Consider the following 22,329-nt stretch of genomic DNA (forward strand, 5'->3'; position numbering starts at 1 on the left):
CCTTTGGTTTTATGGGGTGCCTTATGGGTTATGGGGTTCCCTATGGTTTTATGGGGTGTCCTATGGGTCATGGGGTCCCCTATGGGGTGGGGGGATCACTCCTGGGGTGCTGGGGCAGCCCATAGAGCCAGGGGTCCGTGTTCTTCCCATTGCACCCCTATATTGGGGGGGGACTCATCCTGGCCCCCCCCCCTCTCCAAGACGATTGGGGGGGGGGGGTGTCGCACCCAAAGAGGGGGCAGGGCTGGTTCAGCGCGAGGCCAGGCACGAGCTTTCCCGGTGACGTCACGGGGGGGGGGGGGCGCCCATTCCCGCGGCCTCGTGGCTGCGGCCCCAAAACGGGCCCCCCCCCCCTCATGAGAGCACCCAACGGCCGCGTGACGTCAGCGGGGGGGGGGCACACACACACGGAGGGGCCCCGGGAGGGGGGACATGGGGGGGGCATGGGGGGGGGGATGTGGATGTGACTCCCCCCACACAGCGGGAGGTCCCTTTGAGGTGTGTGTGTCCCCCCCCCCGGTGTCCCCTGACCCCCCCCCGTGTCCCTTGGAGCCCCTCATGTCACCCCCATGTCCTGTGTCCCCCCATGTTCCTTATCTCCCCCCATGTCCCCACTTGTGTCCCCCCCTTATGTTCCCTCCATATGTCCCCCCATATGTCCCCCCTATATCTCGAGTCCCCCATGACCCTCCTGTGTCCCCCCCATGTCCCCCCCATCACCTTCCCATATCCCCACTCGTGTCCCCCCCATGTCCCCCCATAGCCCCACTCGTGTCCCCCCCATGTCCCCCCATATCCCCACTCGTGTCCCCCTTCATGTCTCCCCCATATCCCCACTCATGTCCCCTCCATGTCCCCCTCCTGTCCCCCCCATGTCCCCCCATATCCCCACTCATGTCCCCCCCATATCCCCCTCCTGTCCCCCCCATGTCCCCCCATAGCCCCACTCGTGTCCCCCCGTCCCTTCTGTGTCCCCATGTCCCCCATATCCCCACTCATGTCCCCTCCATGTCCCCCTCCTGTCCCCCCCATGTCCCCCCACATCCCCCCACATCCCCACTGTGTCCCCCCCATATCCCCCCATTGTGTGTGTGTGTGTGGGGGGGGGGGGTGGCCGCTGCTCGGCCCCACCCCGGTTTGGACCCACCCCCCCCATTTCCCCCCCCCCCGCCGTGTCCGGTGCCGGCGCCGCCTCCTGCGCGGGGCTCGGTGCCGCGGTGATGGGCCCCGCGCTGCTCCTTGCGGCGGCCGCGGCCGCTTTCGCGCTGTCGGAGCCGGTACCGGAGGAGGAAGGAGGAGCGGGGCGGGGGGACCCCGGTCCCGCTCGCCTCCGCCTCCTCTTTACCCCCCCCCGCTGCCGCCTCCGGTGCAGCGGCAGCGGCGGCTGCGCCCGCGAATGCCCCAGCGGGGACCCGGCGGCGCTGGAGAGCGGACCCCCCCCCCGCGGGCAGCGGCTTCCGCCTCGGTCAGTGCGGGGGGGCACCTGGAGCGGGGGGGGGGGGGGGTGCTGGTACTTGGGGTGTCCGGTACCCCGGGAGGGTCCGTACCCACGGGAGGGGGGACACCGGTAAAGCGAGGGGGTGATGGACGGTACCCGGGGGGGGGTCCGGTAACGGGAGGGTCTGGTCCTTATTGGGGGGTCCGGTCCCGATTGGGGGGTCCGGTAACGGAAGGGTCCGGTCCCGATTGGGGTGTCCGGTAACGGAAGGGTCTGGTCCTTGTTGGGGGGTCCGGTAACGGAAGGATCCGGTCTCCGTTGGGGGGTCCGGTCCCGATTGGGAGTCTGGTAACGGAAGGGTCCGGTCCCTATTGGGGTGTCCGGTAACGGGGGGGTCCGATCCCTATTGAGGGGTCCGGTCCCAACTGGGGGGTCCGGTCCCGATTGGGGTGTCCGGTAACGGAAGGGTCCGGTCTTTATTGGGGGGTCCGGTCCCGATGGGGGTGTCCGGTAACGGAAGGGTCCGGTCCCTACTGGGGGGTCCGGTCCTGACTGGGGTGTCCGGTAAGGGAAGGGTCTGGTCCCGATTGAGGGGTCCGGTCCCGATTGAGGGGTCCGGTCCCAATTGGAGGATCCGGTCCTGACTGGGGTGTCCGGTAACGGAAGGGTCCGGTCCCGATGGGGGTGTCCGGTACCGGGGGTGTCTCCGGGTCCCCCCCCCACACGCGGGGGGGGGTTGATGGGTGCCGGGGAGGGGGGGGGGGAGTTTGGGGGAGGGCGGGTCCCGTCCCACCCACGCAGCGCCATGAGCTCATCGCGTCCCACCGGGACCCGGCGCCAGCGACAGGGGGGCCCCGGGAGGGGCAACGGGACCGGGACACCCCCCCCCCCAGGGCATGGGGCACCCCAGGGCATGGGGCATCCCAAAGCATGGGGTACCCCAACATGGGGCACCCCAACACGGGACCTCCCCGTCACCTGTCCCCTGCTGCTGCAGCACAGAGCGTGTATTGGGGGGGGCTGACATTGGGGTGTCGTCCCCCCCCCGTTTTTGCCTCCGCAGTCGTGTGCCCGCTGCTGTGCCAGAACGGGGGGGTCTGCGCCCGCCCCGAGGCCTGTCTGTGCCCCCCCCACTTCACCGGCAAGTTCTGCCACCTCCCGGCCAACGGCACCCGAGGGGGCCCCTATAACCCGGGGGGACCCCTAAGTTTGGGGGGGCCCCATAACCCGGGGGGACCCCTCAACCTATGGGGGGGCCCAAACCTGGGGGGTCCCTCAGACGAGGGGGGGCCCCAAGCCCTCACCAGGTCCGTCTACACCCTGCCCTTGGCCAACCACCGTGAGGAAGAGGATGGTGAGAGCCCCCCCACACACTTTTACATTGGGTGCGTCAATGGGTGCTGCCCCCCCCCCCCCCGCAGCACCCATAGACCCTCCCCCTGCCCCCCCAGGCGCCCAGTCCATGGTCAGTATCCACGTGCAGCACCCCCCCGAGGCCTCAGTCACCATCCATCAAGTGGAGCGGGTGCGGGGGGGGCGCAGGGATGAGCCGCCGCCCCCCCCCACGGCCCCCCCCGCACCCAGAGCCCCCCCCCCGGCCCGCGGCCACCTCCGGGTGTCCCCCAATGGGGAGGGGGCTGGGTATGGGCGGTGCTTCCAGCAGCTGATTGGGGGCGAGGTGAGACCCCCCCTGGGAGGGGGACATGGGTGTTGGGGGGGTCATGGGTGGGGGGGGGAATATAGGTGATGGGGGGGGGATATGGGCGATGGGGGGGATATGGGTGATGGGGGGGGGAGATATAGGTGATGGGGGGGTCATGGGTGTGGGGGGGATATGGGTGATGGGGGGATATGGGTGACGGGGGGATATGGGTGATGGGGGGTCATGGGTGGTGGGGGGTCATGGGGTGATGGGGGAATATGGGTGATGGGGGGGATATGGGCGATGGGGGGGGTCATTGGTGATGGGGTCATGGGTGATGGGGGGGATATGGGTGATGGGGGGGATATGGGTGATGGGGGGGTCATTGGTGATGGGGGGGTCACGGGTGGTGGGGAGGATATGGGTGATGGGGGGATATGGGTGACGGGGGGATACGGGTGATGGGGGGGGACATGCGTGATGGGGGGGTCATTGGTGATGGGGGGGTCACGGGTGGTGGGGAGGATATGGGCGATGGGGAGGTCATGGGTGGTGGTGGGGATACAGGTGATGGGGGGGACACGGGTGATGAGGGGGGGATATGGGTGATGGGGGGATATGGGTGATGGGGGGGTCATGGGTGGTGGTGGGGATACGGGTGATGGGGGGGACATGGGTGATGGGGGGGACATGGGTGATGAGGGGGGGATATGGGTGATGGGGGGACCCATGGGTGCTATGGAGATGCTGGGGGGGGGGTGTTGGGACCATCCCAACCTCTCCCGCCCCCCCCCCGCAGTGCAGCTCCCCCCTCCCCGGCCTCCGCACCCAGGACATCTGCTGCCGGGGGGGGGGCCGGCGTGGCCTGGGGGGTGCACGAGTGCCAGCCCTGCGCCGGTGAGATGGGGGGGGACACAGGATGCAGGGGGGACACGGAGAGACATGGGATGGGGGGGACACGGAAGGACGTGGGACACGGGATGCAGGGGGGGGACACGGACACAGGACATTGGGGGGACATGGGGGTGGCGGGGGGGGACAAGGGGCGGGCTCATCCCTGTGTTCCCCCCCCCCAGAGCTGCCCCAGCGGGACGCGCCGTGTCCGCCCGGCTTCCAGCGCCAGAACGGCTCCTGCGAGGGTGAGCGGGACCGGGGGGGGGGAGCAGCACCCGGGATATGGGGGTGCAGGGGGGGATATGGGGGTGCAGGGGGGGGATCTGAGGGTGACACCCCCCCCCCCCGTGCCCCAGACGTGGATGAGTGCAGCGAGGGCGGGTTCTGCCGCAACGGGCTCTGCACCAACACGCGCGGGAGCTTCGCCTGCCTCTGCCCGCCGGGATTCCTGCTGGATGCGTCCCGCTCCAGCTGCATCTGTGAGCGCGGGCGGGATGTGGGAGGGGACTTGGGAGAGGGTGGAGATGGGGTGGGAATGGGATGGGGATGGGGATGGAGGCGGGATGGGGACGCTAACGGGGATGGGAATGGGATGAGGATGGGGATGGGGGCGGGATGGGGACGATAACGGGGATGGGAATGGGATGAGGATGGGGATGGGGGCGGGATGGGGACGATAACGGGGATGGGAATGGGATGAGGATGGGGATGGGGACGCTAACAGGGATGGGAATGGGATGAGGATGGGGATGGGGGCGGGATGGGGACGATAACGGGGATGGGAATGGGATGAGGATGGGAACGATAACGGGGATGGGAATGGGATGAGGATGGGGATGGGAATGGGAGGAGATGGGATGGGGATAGGATGGGAACGATATCAGGGATGGGAATGGGATGAGGATGGGGATGGGGGCGGGATGGGGACGATAACGGGGATGGGAATGGGATGAGGATGGGGATGGGGGTGGGATGGGGATAGGATGGGAACAATAATGGGGATGGGAATGGGAGGGGACAGGATGGGGTTGGGGGCAGGATGGGGATAGGATGGGAACAATAACGGGGATGGGAATGGGATGAGGATGGGACAGCGACAGGAATGGGGATTGGATGGGGACAAGAATTGGGATGGGGTTGGGAATGTGACTGGGCAGGGGATGAGGGTGAGGATGGGGATGAGGATGATGAAGATAAGGATGAGGATGAAGATAAGGACAAGGATGGGAATGGGGAAGAGGATGGGGATGAGGATGGGGATGATGATGGGAATGGGGATGATGATGGGGATAGGGATGACGATGGGGATGGGGATGATGATGAGGGTGGGGATGGGGATGAAGATGAGGATGCTGATGGGGATGGGGATGATGGGGATGAAGATGAGGATGCTAATAGGGATGAAGATGAGCATGCTGATGGGGATGGGGATGATGATGATGATGCTGCGGATGGGGATGATGCTGATGGGGATGGGGATGATGCTGATGGGGATGGGGATGATGATGATGATGCTGGGGGTGGAGATGATGCTGATGGGGATGGGGGTGATGCTGCGGATGGGGATGATGCTGATGATGCTGATGGGGATGGGGATGATGCTGCGGATGGGGATGATGCTGATGATGCTGATGATGCTGATGGGGATGGGGATGATGCTGATGATGAGGATGAGGATGGGGATGGGGATGATGCTGATGGGGATGGGGATGATGATGCTGATGCTGATGGGGATGGGGATGATGCTGCGGATGGGGATGATGCTGATGATGAGGATGGGGATGGGGATGATGATGGTGATGAGGATGGGGATGATGCTGAGGACGGGGACGGTGGGTCCGGTCCGAGCGGAGCCGCAGCCCAGCAGGTGCTGTCGGAGGCGCGGGGTCCCTGTTTCCGGGTGCTGCGCTCGGGGCGCTGCGCCCTCCCCACCCTGCGCAACATCACGCGCCAGATCTGCTGCTGCAGCCGCGTGGGCAAGGCCTGGGGGGGGTCCTGCCTGCGCTGCCCCCCCCCCGGCTCCGGTGAGCCCCATTGAACCCCCAGCGACACCCCCCCATAGGCCCCCCCCCCCCCAGCATCCTGCCTCCCTGGGGGTGCTCCAGGGGGATGTTGGGGGGGGCAGATTGGGGGGTGACCCCCCCTTCATTTGCGGCCCCCCCCCCCCCCCCATGGCAGAGGAGTTCAAGGAGATCTGCCCGGCCGGCCCCGGGTACCATTACTCTGCTTCCGACCTGCGGTTCAACACCCGGTACCTGGGGCAGGATCTGACCCGCGTCCCCCTCGGGCGGCCCCGTGCCAGCACCGCAGCCCCCCCAGCCACGCGTGAGCACCCACACCCCCCCCCCCGAGCACCCCAAAACCACCCCCCCCCCCTCCAAGCACCCCCGAGTCACCCTCACCCCCCATCGCCCCACAGCCCCGTGGCACCCGGAGCAGCAGCCGCGGCCAGGACCGGGCTCAGGACCGGGAGCGGGGCCCCCCCCCGTTGTCACCCCGGTGCCAGCCGCCGCCACGAGGCCACCGCGGCCCCCCCAGGACCCCCCCCCGGGCCCTGAGGTCATTGTGGTGCCCAGACCCACCATGGGGCTGCTGGGACCCATCCCCACGCCGGAGGCACCAGGTATGGAGGGGGGGTCCTATTGCATGCACACGCGTGTGCCCGGGTGCACACGCGTGTTCCATGCGTGTTCCGTGTTGGCAGCGGGCAACGTGTGCGAGCGGAACCCGCAGCTCTGCGGCCCCGGGCGCTGTGTCCCGCACCGCGGCGGCTACTCCTGCCGCTGCCACCCCGGCTTCTGGCTCAGCACCCAGGGCACCCACTGCATCGGTGAGCGCCGCGGCACGGGCACCCAGCGCTATGGGCGCCCAGCGCTGCCTGCACCCACCTCCCCATGCACCCATCTCCGTGCACCCATCTCTCCATGCACCCATCTCTCCATGCACCCATCTCTCCATGCACCCATCTCCATGCACCCATCTCTCCATGCACCCATCTCCATGCACCCATCTCTTCATGCACCTATCTCCATGTACCCATCTCTCCATGCACCCATCTCCATGCACCCATCTCTCCATGCACCCATCTCTCCATGCACCCATCTCTCCATGCACCCATCTCCATGCACCCATCCCTTCATGCACCTATCTCCATGTACCCATCTCTCCATGCACCCATCTCCATGCACCCATCTCTCCATGCACCCATCTCTTCATGCACCCATCTCCATGCACCCATCCCTTCATGCACCTATCTCCATGCACCCATCTCTCCATGCACCCATCTCTTCATGCACCCATCTCCATGCACCCATCTCTCCATGCACCCACCTCCATGCACCCATCTCCATGCACCCATCTCCATGCACCCATCTCTCCAGGCACCCATCTCTCCATGCGCCCATCTCCATGCACCCATCTCCATGCACCCGTCTCTCCATGCACCCATCCTTTCATGCACCCGTCTCTCCATGCACCCATCTCCATGCACCCGTCTCTCCATGCACCCGTCTCTCCATGCACCCATCTCCATGCACCCGTCTCTCCATGCACCCATCTCTCCATACACCCATCTCTCCATGCACCCATCTCTCCATGCACCCACCTCCATGCACCCATCTCTCCATGCACCCATCTCTCCATGCACCCATCCCTTCACGCACCCACCTCCATGCACCCACCTCCATGCACCCATCTCTCCATGCACCCATCTCCATTCACCCGCAGACGTGGACGAGTGCCGGCGCAGCCCCCAGCCCTGCACCCATGGGCGCTGTGAGAACACGGTGGGGAGTTACCGGTGCCTCTGCCACGCCGGGTACCGGCCCAGCGCCGCCGGCACCGACTGCCAAGGTCAGCGGGGACCCCGGGGGGGGGGGCGCCGCACCCTGGGCTGGGCTGAGCCCCCCCCCCCCCGTGTCCCTGCAGACGTGGATGAGTGTGCCCAGAGCCCCCCACCCTGCACCCATGGGCGCTGCGAGAACCTGCCCGGCTCCTACCGCTGCCTGTGCCCCGGCGGGTACCGCGCCGCCGCGCCGGGACAGCCCTGCCAGGGTGAGCGGGGACCGGGGGGGCACCCAACGGGGGCACCATGGCATGGGGTTACCTTCAAATAGGGTTGCCATGCCATGGGGTCATCATGCCATGGGGTCATCATGCTATAGGGTCATCATGCTATGGGGTTAGCATGCCATAGGGTCGTCACGCTATGGGGTCATCATGCTATGGGGTTAGCATGCCATAGGGTCGTCATGCTATGGGGTCATCATGCTATGGGGTTAGCATGCCATAGGGTCGTCATGCTATGGGGTTACCATGCCATGGGGTCATCATGCCATGGGGTTACCATATCATGGGGTCATCATGCCATGGGGTTACCATGCTATGGGGTCATCATGCAATGGGGTCGTCATGCTATAGGGTCATCATGCCACGGGGTCATCATGCCATGGGGTCATCATGCTATGGGGTCGTCATGCCATGGGGTCATCATGCCATGGGGTTACCATGCCATGGGGTGATCATGCTATGGGGTGATCATGCCATGGGGTCATCATGCCATGGGGTCATCATGCTATGGGGTTACCATGCCATGGGGTTACCATGCTATGGGGTCATCATGCCATGGGGTTACCATGCCATGGGGTCATCATGCCATGGGCTCCCTATGGCATGAGATCAATACACTATGGGGCTCACCCCAACATGGGGCTCCCCACATTCCCCCCATAGACATCGACGAGTGCGAGAACGAGGCGGCGTGCCCTGGCCAGGAGTGCCTCAACACTCCGGGCTCCTTCCAGTGCCGGCCGTGCCGGGAGGGATTCCGGCTGCACCGCGGCCGCTGCGCAGGTCCCTGCCGTGTGTCCCCCCCCCCCTCAACGCTGCTTCTCCCTCCACCTCGGGGCACCCCCCTGCCCCACGGGGGTCCCCCCCGCATTGACCGCTCCGTGTCCCGCAGACGTGGACGAGTGCGCGGGGGGGGCTCCGTGCGGGCCCCGCGGCCGCTGCATTAACACGGAGGGGTCCTTCCGCTGCGAGTGCGGGCGCGGGTACCGGGCGGGCGGCGGCGCTCCGTGCGCGGGTGAGTGCGACCCCCGGCGGCGGCCCCGGCGCCGCGGCGCCCGCCCCGACGGTGGCTCCGTGTCCCCGCAGACATCAACGAGTGCCTGGAGGGAGACTTCTGCTTCCCGCACGGAGAGTGCCTCAACACCGACGGCTCCTTCACCTGCCTCTGCGCGCAGGGATACACCCGCACGGCCGCGGGCACCGCCTGCACCGGTGCGTGGCACCGCAGCCCCGCGGCGCGGTGCCGATCCCAGTCCTTGTGTCCCTCCGGAGCCCCATGGATCCTATCCCGGACTCCTGTAGCCGTTCCGGTCTCTATCCCCATCCTGGTCCGCATGTCCATCCCAATCGCCGTGTCTCATGTCCCGTATCTCCGTGTCCCATATCCCCATATCCCTATACCCCATGGCCAATATCCCCGTGTCCCATATCCGCATGTCCCTATATCCCCACGTCCCATATCTCTATATCCCCATGTCCCACATCCCCATGTCTCATATCCCCATGTCCCTGTATCCCTATATCCCCATATCCCATATCCACATGTCCCATATCCACATGTCCCAATATCCCCATGTCCTAGGTCCTTATATCCCTATATCCCTATATCCCCATGCCCCATATCCCCATATCCCCATGTCCCAATATCCCCATGTCCCCATATCCCCATGTCCTAGGTCCTTATATCCCTATATCCCCATATCCCCATGTCCCATGTCCCCATATCCCTATATCCCCATATCCCCATGTCCCATATCCCCATGTCCCATATTCCCATATCCCCATGTCCCATACCCCATGTCCAATATCCCCGTGTCGCCATATCCCCACATCCCATATCCCTATATCCCCATGTCCCACATCCCCATGTCCCATATCCCCATGTCCCTGTATCCCTATATCCCCATATCCCATATCCACATGTCCCATATCCACATGTCCCAATATCCCCATGTCCTAGGTCCTTATATCCCTATATCCCCATATCCTCGTGTCCCATATCCCCATATCCCCATGTCCCATATTCCCATGTCCCATATTCCCATATCCCCATGTCCCATATCCCCATGTCCCATATTCCCATGTCCCATATCCCCATTTCCCCATGTCCCATATCCCCATGTCCCATATTCCCATATCCCCACGTCCCATGTTCCCATATCCCTATATCCCCATATCCCCATGTCCCATATCCCCATGTCCTATATTCCCATATCCCCACGTTTCATGTCCCTATATTACTATATCCTCATGTCCCCATGTCCCTGTATCCCTGTATCCCTATATCCCCATATCCCATACCCCCATGCCCCTATATCCCCACATCCCACGTCCCCCCGTGCCCCACAGACATCGACGAGTGCCAGCGCGGGGGGGTCTGCGCCGGCGGCCGCTGCACCAACACCGACGGCTCCTTCGAGTGCCGGTGCCCGGCGGGGTTCCGCACCGACGCCGACCAGGCCGAGTGCCAGGGTGAGGGGCTGCGGCCACCCCCGGGCTTGGGGGGGACACGCGGGGGGCTGCCGGGGGTCGCGGCACCCAGGGTCTGTCCCCACAGACGTGGATGAGTGCCGGGAGTACGGCGCGAGCCTCTGCGGTGCCCAGCGCTGCGACAACGTGCCCGGCTCCTACCGCTGCGTCACCGAGTGCCAGCCCGGCTACCGGCCCGGCGACGGCGGGGACTGCCTCGGTGAGTGCCGGCGGGGCGCAGCAGAGGGGCAGGGAGGGTGCCACGGAGGGACCGTGCCGTGGGGAGCACCAGGATCCGTGCCGGGGGGCGCGGAGGGGCCGCGGGACACAGCAAGGGCCATCTTTAAGGGGTAGAGAGGACAGGAGGGACCGTGCCATGGGGCACAGGGGAGCAGAAGGACCATGCCGTGGGGCACAGGGGAGCAGAAGGACCATGCCGTGGGGCATAGAGGACCAGAAGGACCATGCCATGGGGTATAGAGGACCAGAAGGACCATGCCATGGGGCACAGGGGAGCAGAAGGACCATGCCATGGGGTATAGAGGACCAGAAGGACCATGCCATGGGGTATAGAGGACAAGAGGGACCATGCCATGGGGTAGAGAGGACCAGAAGGACCATGCTATAGGGTAGAGAGAACCAGAAGGACCATGCTATAGGGTAGAGAGAACCAGAAGGACCATGCTATAGGGTATAGAGGACTAGGACCATGCCATGGGGCATAGAGGACCAGAAGGACCGTGCTATAGGGTAGAGAGGACCAGAAGGACCAAGCTGTGAGGTATAGAGGACCAGAAGGACCATGCCATGGGGTATAGAGGACCAGAGGGACCATGCCATGGGGTATAGAGGACCAGGAAGGACCATGCCATGGGGCATAGAGGACCAGAAGGACCATGCTATAGGGTAGAGAGGACCAGAAGGACCATGCCATGGGGCATAGAGGACCAGAAGGACCATGCTATAGGGTAGAGAGGACCAGAAGGACCATGCCATGGGGCATAGAGGACCAGAAGGACCATGCTATAGGGTAGAGAGGACCAGAAGGACCATGCCATGGGGTATAGAGGACAAGAGGGACCATGCCATGGGGTATAGAGGGCCAGAAGGACCATGCCATGGGGTATAGAGGAGCAGAAGGACCATGCCATGGGGTATAGAGGGCCAGAAGGACCATGCTATAGGGTAGAGAGGACCAGAAGGACCATGCCATGGGGTATAGAGGAGCAGAAGGACCATGCCATGGGGTATAGGGGACCAGATTGACAATGCTGTGGGGCTCATACCTGCCAAGAAACCACACCCCCCCACCCCTAGAGGCAGGAGCCCCCCACCAGGGCGGTTCCATCCCCACCTTCAGATGGGGGCCACCCCCGAGGACACCCCCAAACCCCCCCCCCATTTTGACCCTTCCTTAGACGTGGACGAATGCTCCAACAACGGGACCCTGTGTGGGGCTCACGCCACGTGCCACAACCTGCCCGGCTCCTTCCAGTGCGCCTGCGACCCCGGCTACGAGACCGCGCGCCACGGCCACCACTGCGTGGGTACGGCCGCGACCGGGGGGGGCACACATGGGGGTACCCCCCTATAGCACCCCCAAACCCGCTTCTCCCCATAGACGTGGATGAATGCGAGACCCTACGTGGGGTGTGTGGGGCCGAGCGCTGCGAGAACGTGGAAGGTTCCTTCTTGTGCCTCTGCCCCGACAGTCGCCAGGAGTTCGACCCGGTGACGGGGCGCTGTGGGGCCCCCCCCGCACCCCCGGGTCCCCCCGGAACCGCTGCGTGTTACAGCCAAGCCTGTGGGGTGCTGGCACCCAACGTCACCCAGCAGCAGTGCTGCTGCAGCCTGGGCTGGGCATGGGGCACCCAGTGCCCGGCAAGCCCCTGCCCCCTGCCCGGCACCGGTAGGACCCCCCCCCCCCCAGGGCACCCGGACCCCCCCCCCGGTTTGGGGGTTCAGGGCCCGCGGTTTGGGGGTTCAGCTGCAGCGGGGGGGGGGGGAGCTGGTGGCAGCCGGGGGTTGGTTTGGGGGCAATGGGGGGGGGTATGGGAAGGGGCTGGGGGGAGCGAGCAGGGTTGGGGGGGCACGGGCAGGATTGGGGGGCACGGGCAGGGTTGGGGGGAGCGAGCAGGGTTGGGGGCACAAGCAGGGGTTGGGGGCACAAGCAGGGTTGGGGGGAGCGAGCAGGGTTTGGGGGGCACGGGCAGGGTTGGGGGGGCACAAGCAGGGGTTGGGGGGCACGGGCAGGGGTTGGGGGGAGCGAGCAGGGTTGGGGGGCACGGGCAGGGGTTGGGGGCACGGGCAGGGATTGGGGGCATGGGCAGGGTTTGGGGGGCACAGGCAGGGGTTGGGGGGCACGGGCAGGGTTGGGGGGTCACAAGCAGGGGTTGGGGGGCACGGGCAGGCTTTGGGGTGCCCACGGCCCCTCCATGCCCCACAGAGGACCACGATGCTCTGTGCCCGCACGGGCCGGGCCGGGCCGAGGATCCCGGGGGCGCCCCCACCGGTGAGTGGTGCCCCCGGACCCCCCTTGCCCATTGGCCCCCATTGCCCCCATAGCCCCCCATTGTCCCCATTGCCCCCGTTGCCCCCATTGCCCCCCATTGCCCCCGGTCCCCCATTGCCCCCATTGCCCCCATAGCCCCCCATTGTCCCCATTGCCCCCCATTGTCCCCATTGCCCCCGTTGCCCCCATTGCCCCCCATTGCCCCCGGTCCCCCATTGCCCCCATTTCCCCTATTGCCCCCCATTGCCCTCATTGCCCCCCATTGTCCCCATTGCCCCCCATTGCCCTCATTGCCCGCCATTGCCCTCATTGCCCCCGTTGCCCCCATTACCCCCATTGCCCCCATTGCCCCATTGCCCCCATTGCCCCCCATCGCCCCCATTGCCCCCATCGCGCCCCTTGCCCCCATCGCCCCCATTGCCCCCGCTCCCCCCATTGCCTCTCGTTGCCTCCATTGCTGCCCATTGCCCCCCATTGACCCCATTGCCCCCATTGTCCCCATAGCCCCCCATTGCCCTCATTGCCCCCCATTGCCCCCATTGCCCCCATTGCCCCATTATCCCCCATCGCCCCCATCACCCCCATCGCCCCCATTGACCCCCATCGCCCCATTGCCCCCCATTGCTCCCCATTGCCCCCCATTGCCCCCCATTGCCCCCGCTCCCCCCATTGCCCCATTGCCCCCATTGCCCCCATTGCCCTATTGCCCCCATTGTCCCCATTGCCCTCCATTGCCCCCCATTGCCCCCATTGCCCCCCGTTGCCCCATTGCCCCCATTGCCCCCCATCGCCCCCATTGCCCCCATTGCCCCATTGCCCCCCATTACCCCCCATTGCCCCCATCGCCCCCATAGCCCCCATTGCCCCATTGCCCCCCATTACCCCCCATTGCCCCCATCGCCCCCATAGCCCCCATTGCCTCATTGCCCCATTGCCCCATCGCCCCCCATCGCCCCCTTGCCGCGGTGCTGAGGCTGCGGTTGCAGACGTGGATGAGTGCGGGCTGTTCGCGCCGCGGCTCTGCCGGGGGGGGGTCTGTGTGAACGCGGCCCCCGGCTTCAGCTGCTACTGCCCCAGCGGCTTCTACTACGAGCCAGAGCATCTGCAGTGTGTGGGTGAGCCCCACTGCGCCCCATAACCTGCCCCATAACCTGCCCCATAACCTGCCCCCCATAACCTGCCCCCCAAACCTGCCCCTGAACCCCCAAACCTGCCCCCCCTAAACCTGCCCCTGCACCTCATAACCTGCCCCCTAAACCTGCCCCCCTAAACCTGCCCCCCCTAAACCTGCCCCTGCACCCCCAAACCTGCCCCTGCACCCCTAAACCTGCCCCTGCACCCTCAAACCTGCACCTGCACCCCAAACCTGCCCCAAAACCTTTACCTGCACCCCAAACCCTGCACCCCAAACTCTGCACCCCAAACCTGCCCCAAAACCTGCCCCTGCACCCCAAACCTGCCCCCAAACCTGCCCCTGCCCCCCTAACCCTGCCCCCCAACCCTGCCCCCAACCCTGCACCCCCAAACCCTGCCCCCAACCCTGCACCCCCAAACCCTGCACCCCAAACCTGCCCCCAAACCTGCCCCTGCCCCCTAACCCTGCCCCCCAACCCTGCCCCCAACCCTGCACCCCCAAACCCTGCCCCCCCAAACCCTGCCCCCCCTAACCCTGCCCCCCATCTCCCCCCCCGCCCCAGACAACGACGAGTGCGCGGCGGCGGAGGCCGAGCCGTGCGAGGGGGGGCTCTGCCTCAACACCGTGGGCTCGTACCACTGCTCCTGCCCCCCCCCGCTCGTGTTGGACGCGTCCCAGCGCCGCTGCGTCGACAACGACACGAGCCTGGGTGAGGGCGCGACCACCGCGCGGCCGCGGGGGGGGGGGGGGTCCTGTCCATAGGGACCCGCTCCTATAGGAGCCCCCCCGCAATGTGGGACCCCCCTATATGTGCCCCCCCCCCTCCTCCAGAGGCCGCGCAGGCCGTGTGCTGGCAGGAGGTGGGCGCGGACCTGGTGTGCGGGAGGCCGCGGCTGGACGCGCAGGTCACCTACAGCGAGTGCTGCTGCCTCTATGGGCAGGCGTGGGGCATGGACTGCGCGCTCTGCCCCGCGCGGCACTCAGGTACCCCCCCACAGGCACCCCCCGCGCCCCCAAACGCGGCACTGAGCCCCCAAACACGGCACTGAGCCCCCCGAACCCCCAAACACAGCACTGCACCCCCAAACACGGCACCGAGCCCCCCGAACCCCCAAACACGGCACTGAACCCCAAATACAGCACTGAGCCCCCAAACACGGCACTGAGCCCCCAAACACGGCACTGAGCCCCCCGAACCCCCAAACACGGCACTGAGCCCCCCGCACCCCCAAGTACAGCACTGAGCCCCAAACACAGCACTGAGCCCCCAAACACGGCACTGAGCCTCCGGCACCCCCAAACACGGCACTGAGCCCTCTGCACCCCCAAACACGGCACTGAGCCCCAAACACAGCACTGCACCCCCAAACACGGCACTGAACCCCCTGAACCCCCAAACACAGCACTGAACCCCCCGCACCCCCAAACACGGCACTGAGCCCCCAAACACGGCACTGAGCCCCCCGCACCCCCAAACACAGCACTGAACCCCCCGCACCCCCAAACACGGCACTGAGCCCTCTGCACCCCCAAACATGGCACTGAGCCCCTAAACACGGCACTGAGCCCCCCGCAACCCCAAACACGGCACTGAGCCCCCCGCACCCCCAAACACAGCACTGAACCCCCCGCACCCCCAAACACGGCACTGAGCCCTCTGCACCCCCAAACATGGCACTGAGCCCCTAAACACGGCACTGCACCCCCCGAACTCCCAAACACGGCACTGAGCCCCCCGCACCCCCAAACACGGCACTGAACCCCCTGAACCCCCAAACACGGCACTGCACCCCCCGCACCCCCAAACACGGCACTGAGCCCCCTGAACCCCCAAACACAGCACTGAGCCCCCCGCATCCCCAAACACGGCACTGAGCCCTCTGCACCCCCAAACACGGCACTGAGCCCCCAAACACGGCACTGAGCCCCCCGCACCCCCAAACACGGCACTGAGCCCCCTGCACCCCCAAACACAACACTGAACCCCCAAACACGGCACTGAGCCCCCTGCACCCCCAAACACAGCACTGAGCCCCCAAACACGGCACTGAGCCCCTTGAACCCCCAAACACGGCACTGAGCCCCAAATACAGCACTGAACCCCCAAACCCATCTACCTCTGCACCCTCAAACACAGCCCTGAACCCCCACATACAGCCCTGAACCCCAAACCCAACACACCCCCCCTGCACCCCCATATACAGCACATACCCCCCCCGCACCCCCAAACCCAACACATACACCTCTGCACCCCCACATACACCCCTGCACCCCCAAATCCCCCCTGCACCCCCATTGCCTCTCCCAGCCCATTGGGGACCCCCTGAACCCCCTGTGCCCCCCCCCAAACAACCAGAGCACCCATGTACCCCCATTGGCCCCCCCCCGGAAATGTGGGGGACCCTGCTGACACCCCCCTCCCGCAATTGGGACCCCCCCAATATCCCTTGTAGCCCCCCCCTTTCTATTCCCCCCCCCCCCCAATGATGGGGACCCGCCCCCCCATAGATCTTGGGGGGGGGGTACCCCAAAACCCTCCTTTCTCCTCTCCCTCCCCCCCCCCCCCAGATGACTTCGAGCTCCTGTGCAACGTGCTGCGCCCCCCCAGCTACGGCCCCCCCGGCCCCCCCCCGCTTACGATTACGCCCCCGACTTCGCCCCCCCCTTCGGGCTCCCCTTTGGCGCCGGCTTTTTTGGGGGGCCCCGCGCCCCCCCCCCCGCTTTTCCGCCCCGATTACGACTCTTACGGCTTCGGCGGGGGGGGCCCGGGGGGGTTCGCCCCCTCCCCGCACCGGGGGCGGGGACCCCGCTATGAGCCCCCCCCCGGCCCCCCCTGGGGGCTGCAGCCCCACGGGCCCCCCCCCCGCGGCTTCCCCGAGGAGCCGGGGGGGGGCGAGGAGGAGGAGGAGGAGGAGGAAGAGGAAGAGGAGGAGGAAGGTGAGTGCGTGGGGGGGGGTGATGGGGGGTTTGGGAGTACAGGGGGCTGTTTGGGGGTACAGGGGGTGATGGGGGGTTTGGGGGTACGGGGGGTGTTTGGGGGTGCAGGAGGTGATGGGGGTTTGGGGGTACAGGGGGTGATGGTGGGGTTTGGGAGTACAGGGGGCTGTTTGGGGGTACAGGGGGTGATGGGGGGTTTGGGGGTACGGGGGGTGTTTGGGGGTGCAGGGAGTGATGGGGGTTTGGGGGTACGGGGGGTGTTTGGGGGTGCAGGGGGTGATGGGGGGTTTGGGGGTACGGGGGGTGTTTGGGGGTAGAGGGAGTGATGGGGGGTTTGGGGGTACGGGGGGTGTTTGGGGATACAGGGGGTGATGGGGGGTTTGGGGGTGCGGGGGGTGATGGGGGGTTTGGGGGTACGGGGGATGTTTGGGGGTACAGGGGGTCGTGGGGGGTTTGGGGGTACGGGGGGTGTTTGGGGGTACAGGGGGTGATGTGGGGTTTTGGGGGTACGGGGGGTGTTTGTGGGTACAGGGGGTGATGGGGGGTTTGGGGGTACGGGGGGTGTTTGGGGGTGTGGGGGGTGTTTGGAGGTATTTGGGGGTACAGGGGGGTGTGATGGGGGTCCGGGGGGTGTTTGGGGGTGCAGGGGGGGATGAGGGGGGTTGGAGGTATACGGGGGGGTTAATGGGGGGTATTTGGGGGTCCAGGAGGGTGTGATGGGGATGTTTGGGGGTACAGGAGGAGGGGGTTCAGGGGTGGTTGGGGGGGTATTAGGGGGTACAAGGGAGTGATGGGGGTCCGGGGGGGTATTGGGGGGTACAGGGGTGTTTATGGGGGTGTTTGGGGGTGTTTATGGGGGCGTTTGGGGGTACTGGGGGGGTAATGGGGGGGTACAGGGGGGGTATTTGGGTGTCCAGAGGGGTGTGAATGGGGGTCCGGGGGTATTTGGGGGTACGAGGGAGTGATGGAGGTGTTCGGGGGTACAGGCGGATGATGTTGGGGGTCCGGGGGGGTATTTGGGGGTCCCGGGGAGGGGTATTTTGGGGGCACATGGGGGTGCGGTGGGTCCGGTGGGTCCCGGGGGGGGGGGGGTGTTTGGGGGTCCCGGGGGGGTTGTTTGGGGTCCGGGAGGTGTTTGGGAGTCCCGGGGGGTGTTTGGGGTCCCGGGGGGGGGTGTTTGGGGGTCCCGGGTGGGGGTGTTTGGGGTCCGGGAGGTGTTTGGGGGTCCCGGGGGGGGTGTTTGGGGTCCCGGGAGGGGTGTTTGGGGTCCCGGGGGGGGTGTTTGGGGGTCCCGGGGGGGGGTGTTTGGGGGTCCCGGGGGCTGTTTGGGGGTCCCGGGGGGGGGTGTTTGGGGTCCGGGAGGTGTTTGGGGGTCCCGGGGGGGTGTTTGGGGTCCCGGGAGGGGTGTTTGGGGGTCCCAGCGGGGGGGGTGTTTGGGGGTCCCGGGGGCTGTTTGGGGGTCCCGGGGGGGGGGTGTTTGGGGTCCGGGAGGTGTTTGGGGGGCGCGGGGGGGTGTGTTTGGGGTCCCGGGGGGGGTGTTTGGGGTCCCGGGGGGGGGGTTTGGTGGTCCCGGCCGCGGCCGTGCCCTGAGGCGCGCTCCCGCAGCGGGCCCGGCGCAGTGCGCGGTGCTCAGCGGGTGCCACCACGGCCGCTGCGTGCGCGTCCCCGACGGCTTCACCTGCGACTGCGACCGCGGCTTCCGGCTCGACCCCGCGCGGCTCGACTGCGTGGGTGAGAGCGGGACCCCCGGGACCCCCCCGGCACCCCCCCATGGACCCCACATGGACCCCACATGGACCCCCCCATGGACTCCCCATGGACCCTCCCATAGACCCCCCCCATACACCCCCCATGGACCCCCCCATGGACACCCCATGGACCCCCCTATAGACCCCACATGGACACCCCATGGACCCCCCCATAGACCCCCACATGGACCCCCCCATGGATACCCCATGGAACACCCCCCATGGACCCCCACATAGAACCCCCCATGGACCCCGCATGGACCCCACATGCACCCCCCCATAGACCCCCCCATAGACCCCCATGGACCCCACATGGACCCCCCCATGGACACCCCATGGACCCCCCCATAGACCCCCACATGGACCCCCCCATGCACCCCCCCATACACCCCACCATACACCCCCCATGGACCCCACATGGACCCCCCCATGGACCCCCCTATGGACACTCCCATAGACCCCCCCATGGACCCCCCATGGACACCCCCATAGACCCCCCCATGGACCCCTCCATAGACCCCCAATGGACCCCACATGGACCCCCCCATACACCCCCCATACACCCCCCCATAGACCCCCCTGGACCCCCCATGGACCCCACATGGACACCCCATGGAACACCCCCATAGACCCCCCCATAGACACCCCATGGACCACATATGGACACCCCCAATGGAAACCCCCATATGGACACCCCCCGGGACCACCCCCGAGACCCCCCCCATGGACCCCCCATGGAACACCCCCCATGGACACCCCCATATGGACTCCCACATGGACCCCACCATAGACCCCACGTGGACTCCCCCATAGACCCCCCCCGTAGACCCCCCCATGGATACCCCCATGGACACCTCCACATGGACTCCCACATGGACAACCCCCCCCCATGGACTCCCCCCCCCCGGGGCCCTCCCATGGACCCCCTCCATGGACCCCACATGGACCCCCCTCATGGACCCCTCCCCATAGACCACCCCCTCCGTATGGACTCCCCCATGGACCCCCCCATGGACCCCTCCCCATAGACCACCCCCTCCGTATGGACTCCCCCATGGACCCCCCCATGGACCCCCCTGGGACCACCCCAATGGACCCCCCCATGGACCCCCCCCATCGAAACCCCCCCATGAGACCCCACATGGAACCCCCACCCCCGCGACCACCCCCGAGACCCCCCCCCATGGACCCCCCCCCATAGACCCCCCCCCCTCCGTATAGACTCCCCCATGGACCCCAATGGACCCCACCATGGACCCTCCTGGGACCCCCCCATGGACCCCAAGGACCCCATCGGCTCCCCCATAGCACCCAGACCCCCCCCTTTGCCCCCCCCTTTACCCCCTTTGCCCCCCCCTTTTACCCCCTTTGCCCCCCCCCCTTTTACCCCCTTTGCCCCCCCCATAACCGGTTTCCCCCCCCCAGATGTGGACGAGTGCTCGGAGGGCGCCCCCTGCCGGCCCGGCCGCTGCCTCAACACCCCCGGCTCGTTCCGCTGCTTGTGCCCCCCCGGGCACGCGCCCGCGCCGCGCCCCCCCCCGCGCTGCGTGCCCGCGCCCCCCCCCTCCCGCGCATGAGGACCCCCCCCCCAAACCCACCCCCCCTCCCCCCGGGCCTATTTATTGTGTGTTACAGAGAGGTTCTATAGAGATGAGCTGGGGGGGGGGGGACACACACCCCATCTGCACCCCCCCCCCCACCCCCAGCACAGGGCACGGGGGGGGGGGGGCACCCATGGGTGTCCCTGCGGGTGCTCGGGGGGGGGTGGGGGGCGTTGGGGACCCCCCACACACTTTTATACAATAAAAGTTTTCTATAAAATAAAGGTGTCTCGGGGGGGTTATTTCCCCCCCCCCCCCCCCCGTGTCTTTGGGGTGTATTTGGTACAAGAAGGACCCCCCATGGGACTGGGACCACCCCGTGGGATTGGGACCCCCCCATAGAAATGGGACCCTCCCATGGAACTGGGACCCCCCCATGGGACTGGGACCCCCCCATGGGACTGGGACTCCCCTATAGAACTGGGGCCCCCCCATGGGACTGGGACCCCCCCCATGGGACTGGGACCCCATCATAGAACTAGGACCCCTCATAGAACTGGGACCCCCCATAGAACTGGGACTCCCCCATGGGACTGGGATCCCATCATGGGACTGGGACCCCCTCATAGAACTAGGACCCCCCATGGGACTGGGCCCCCCCATAGAACTGGGACCCCCCCATAGAACTAGAACCCCCCATAGAATTGGGAGCCCCATGGGACTGGGATCCCATCATGGGACTGGGACCCCCTCATAGAACTGGGGCCCCCCATAGAACTAGGACTCCCCATGGGACTGGGCCCCCCCATAGAACTGGGACCCCCCCATAGAACTAGAACCCCCCATAGAATTGGGAGCCCCATGGGACTGAGACCCCCCCATAGAACTGGGACCCCCCATAGAACTGGGACCCCCCCCATAGAACTGGGACCCCCCATGAGACTGGGACCCCCCCATAGAACTGGGACCCCATCATGGAACTGGTTGGGGGGGGGGCAGTGGGTGCTGCCGAATTCTTGCCCCCCCCCATCAATGGGCCCATTCAGGCGCCCACCCGCGCCTATGGGTGCTGTGGGATCGCTGAGTCAGCACATTGCTGGGCTGCTTGGGGCAGGGCACACAGGACACCCAGGAGACTGGGCGCCCATGGGGTGCTATGGGGGTCCCCAGGGTGCTATGGGCGTCCTATGGGTGCTATGGGGGTCCCCAGTGTGCTTTAGGGGCCCAAACGGGGTGTTCTGTGAGTGCTATGGGGTCCTATGGGTGCTGTGGGGGTCCAAACGGGGTGTTCTATGGGTGCTATGGGGGTCCAAACGGGGTGTTCTATGGGTGCTGTGGGTGCTATGGGGGTCCAAACGGGGTGTTCTATGGGTGCTATGGGGTCCTGTGGTGCTATGAGCGTCCAGAGGGGGTGTTCTATGGGTGCTATGAGGTCCTATAGGTGCTACATGGGTTCTAAGGGTGCTACGGCATTCCCAGAGGTGCTTTAGGGGACCCATGGGACATCCTATGGGTGCTTTAGGGTGCTGAGGGTGTTATGGGGGTCCTATGGGTGCTTTAGGGGTCCCTGGAGGGCATCCTATAGGTGCTTTAGGGGTCTTGAGGGTGTTATGGGGGTCCCAGGGGTGCTTTAGGGGTCCAATGGGGCATCCTATGGGTGCTTTGGGGGTCCCAGGGGTGGTTTAGGGGTCCAATGAGGCATCCTATGGGTGCTTTAGTGGTCCCAGGAGGAGTCCTATGGGTGCCATGGGGATCCCAGGGGTGCTATGGGGCTCCCAGGGGTGTTTTAGGGGATCCTATGGGTGCAATGGGGGGGTCCCGGGGTGCCCCCCCCCCCCCGGAGCCCATCGCCACGGGCCGGTCCCGGCCTCCCACGGGGGGAGCTTTGTGCTGAGTGTCCCGAATTCCCGGCATTCCCATGGGATTGGGGGGGGACAGGCGGGAC

General features: G+C 66.4%; 1 protein-coding gene across 1 annotated transcript; it reads left to right on the plus strand.

The window, feature by feature from the left end:
* Positions 1–1,221: 1,221 nt before the first annotated feature.
* Positions 1,222–20,664, plus strand: LTBP4 (latent transforming growth factor beta binding protein 4; the record flags this gene model as incomplete). The annotated part of the gene is given in 27 exon segments (XM_030475114.1): positions 1,222–1,465; positions 2,502–2,792; positions 2,890–3,116; positions 3,880–3,927; positions 3,929–3,977; positions 4,157–4,219; positions 4,331–4,453; positions 5,834–5,998; positions 6,153–6,299; positions 6,394–6,597; positions 6,679–6,804; positions 7,701–7,826; positions 7,902–8,027; positions 8,706–8,825; positions 8,935–9,057; positions 9,129–9,254; positions 10,392–10,514; positions 10,600–10,731; positions 11,930–12,058; positions 12,133–12,420; positions 12,958–13,023; positions 14,010–14,138; positions 14,721–14,867; positions 14,990–15,142; positions 16,727–17,095; positions 18,701–18,826; positions 20,269–20,664. Coding segments are annotated over 27 exon segments (4,122 nt in total), but the record flags the coding sequence as incomplete, so codon positions are not given.
* Positions 20,665–22,329: the final 1,665 nt, after the last annotated feature.

This window comes from Strigops habroptila, unplaced genomic scaffold (assembly GCF_004027225.2).
Source record: "Strigops habroptila isolate Jane unplaced genomic scaffold, bStrHab1.2.pri NW_022045631.1_ctg1, whole genome shotgun sequence".
Classification (NCBI taxonomy): domain Eukaryota; kingdom Metazoa; phylum Chordata; class Aves; order Psittaciformes; family Psittacidae; genus Strigops; species Strigops habroptila.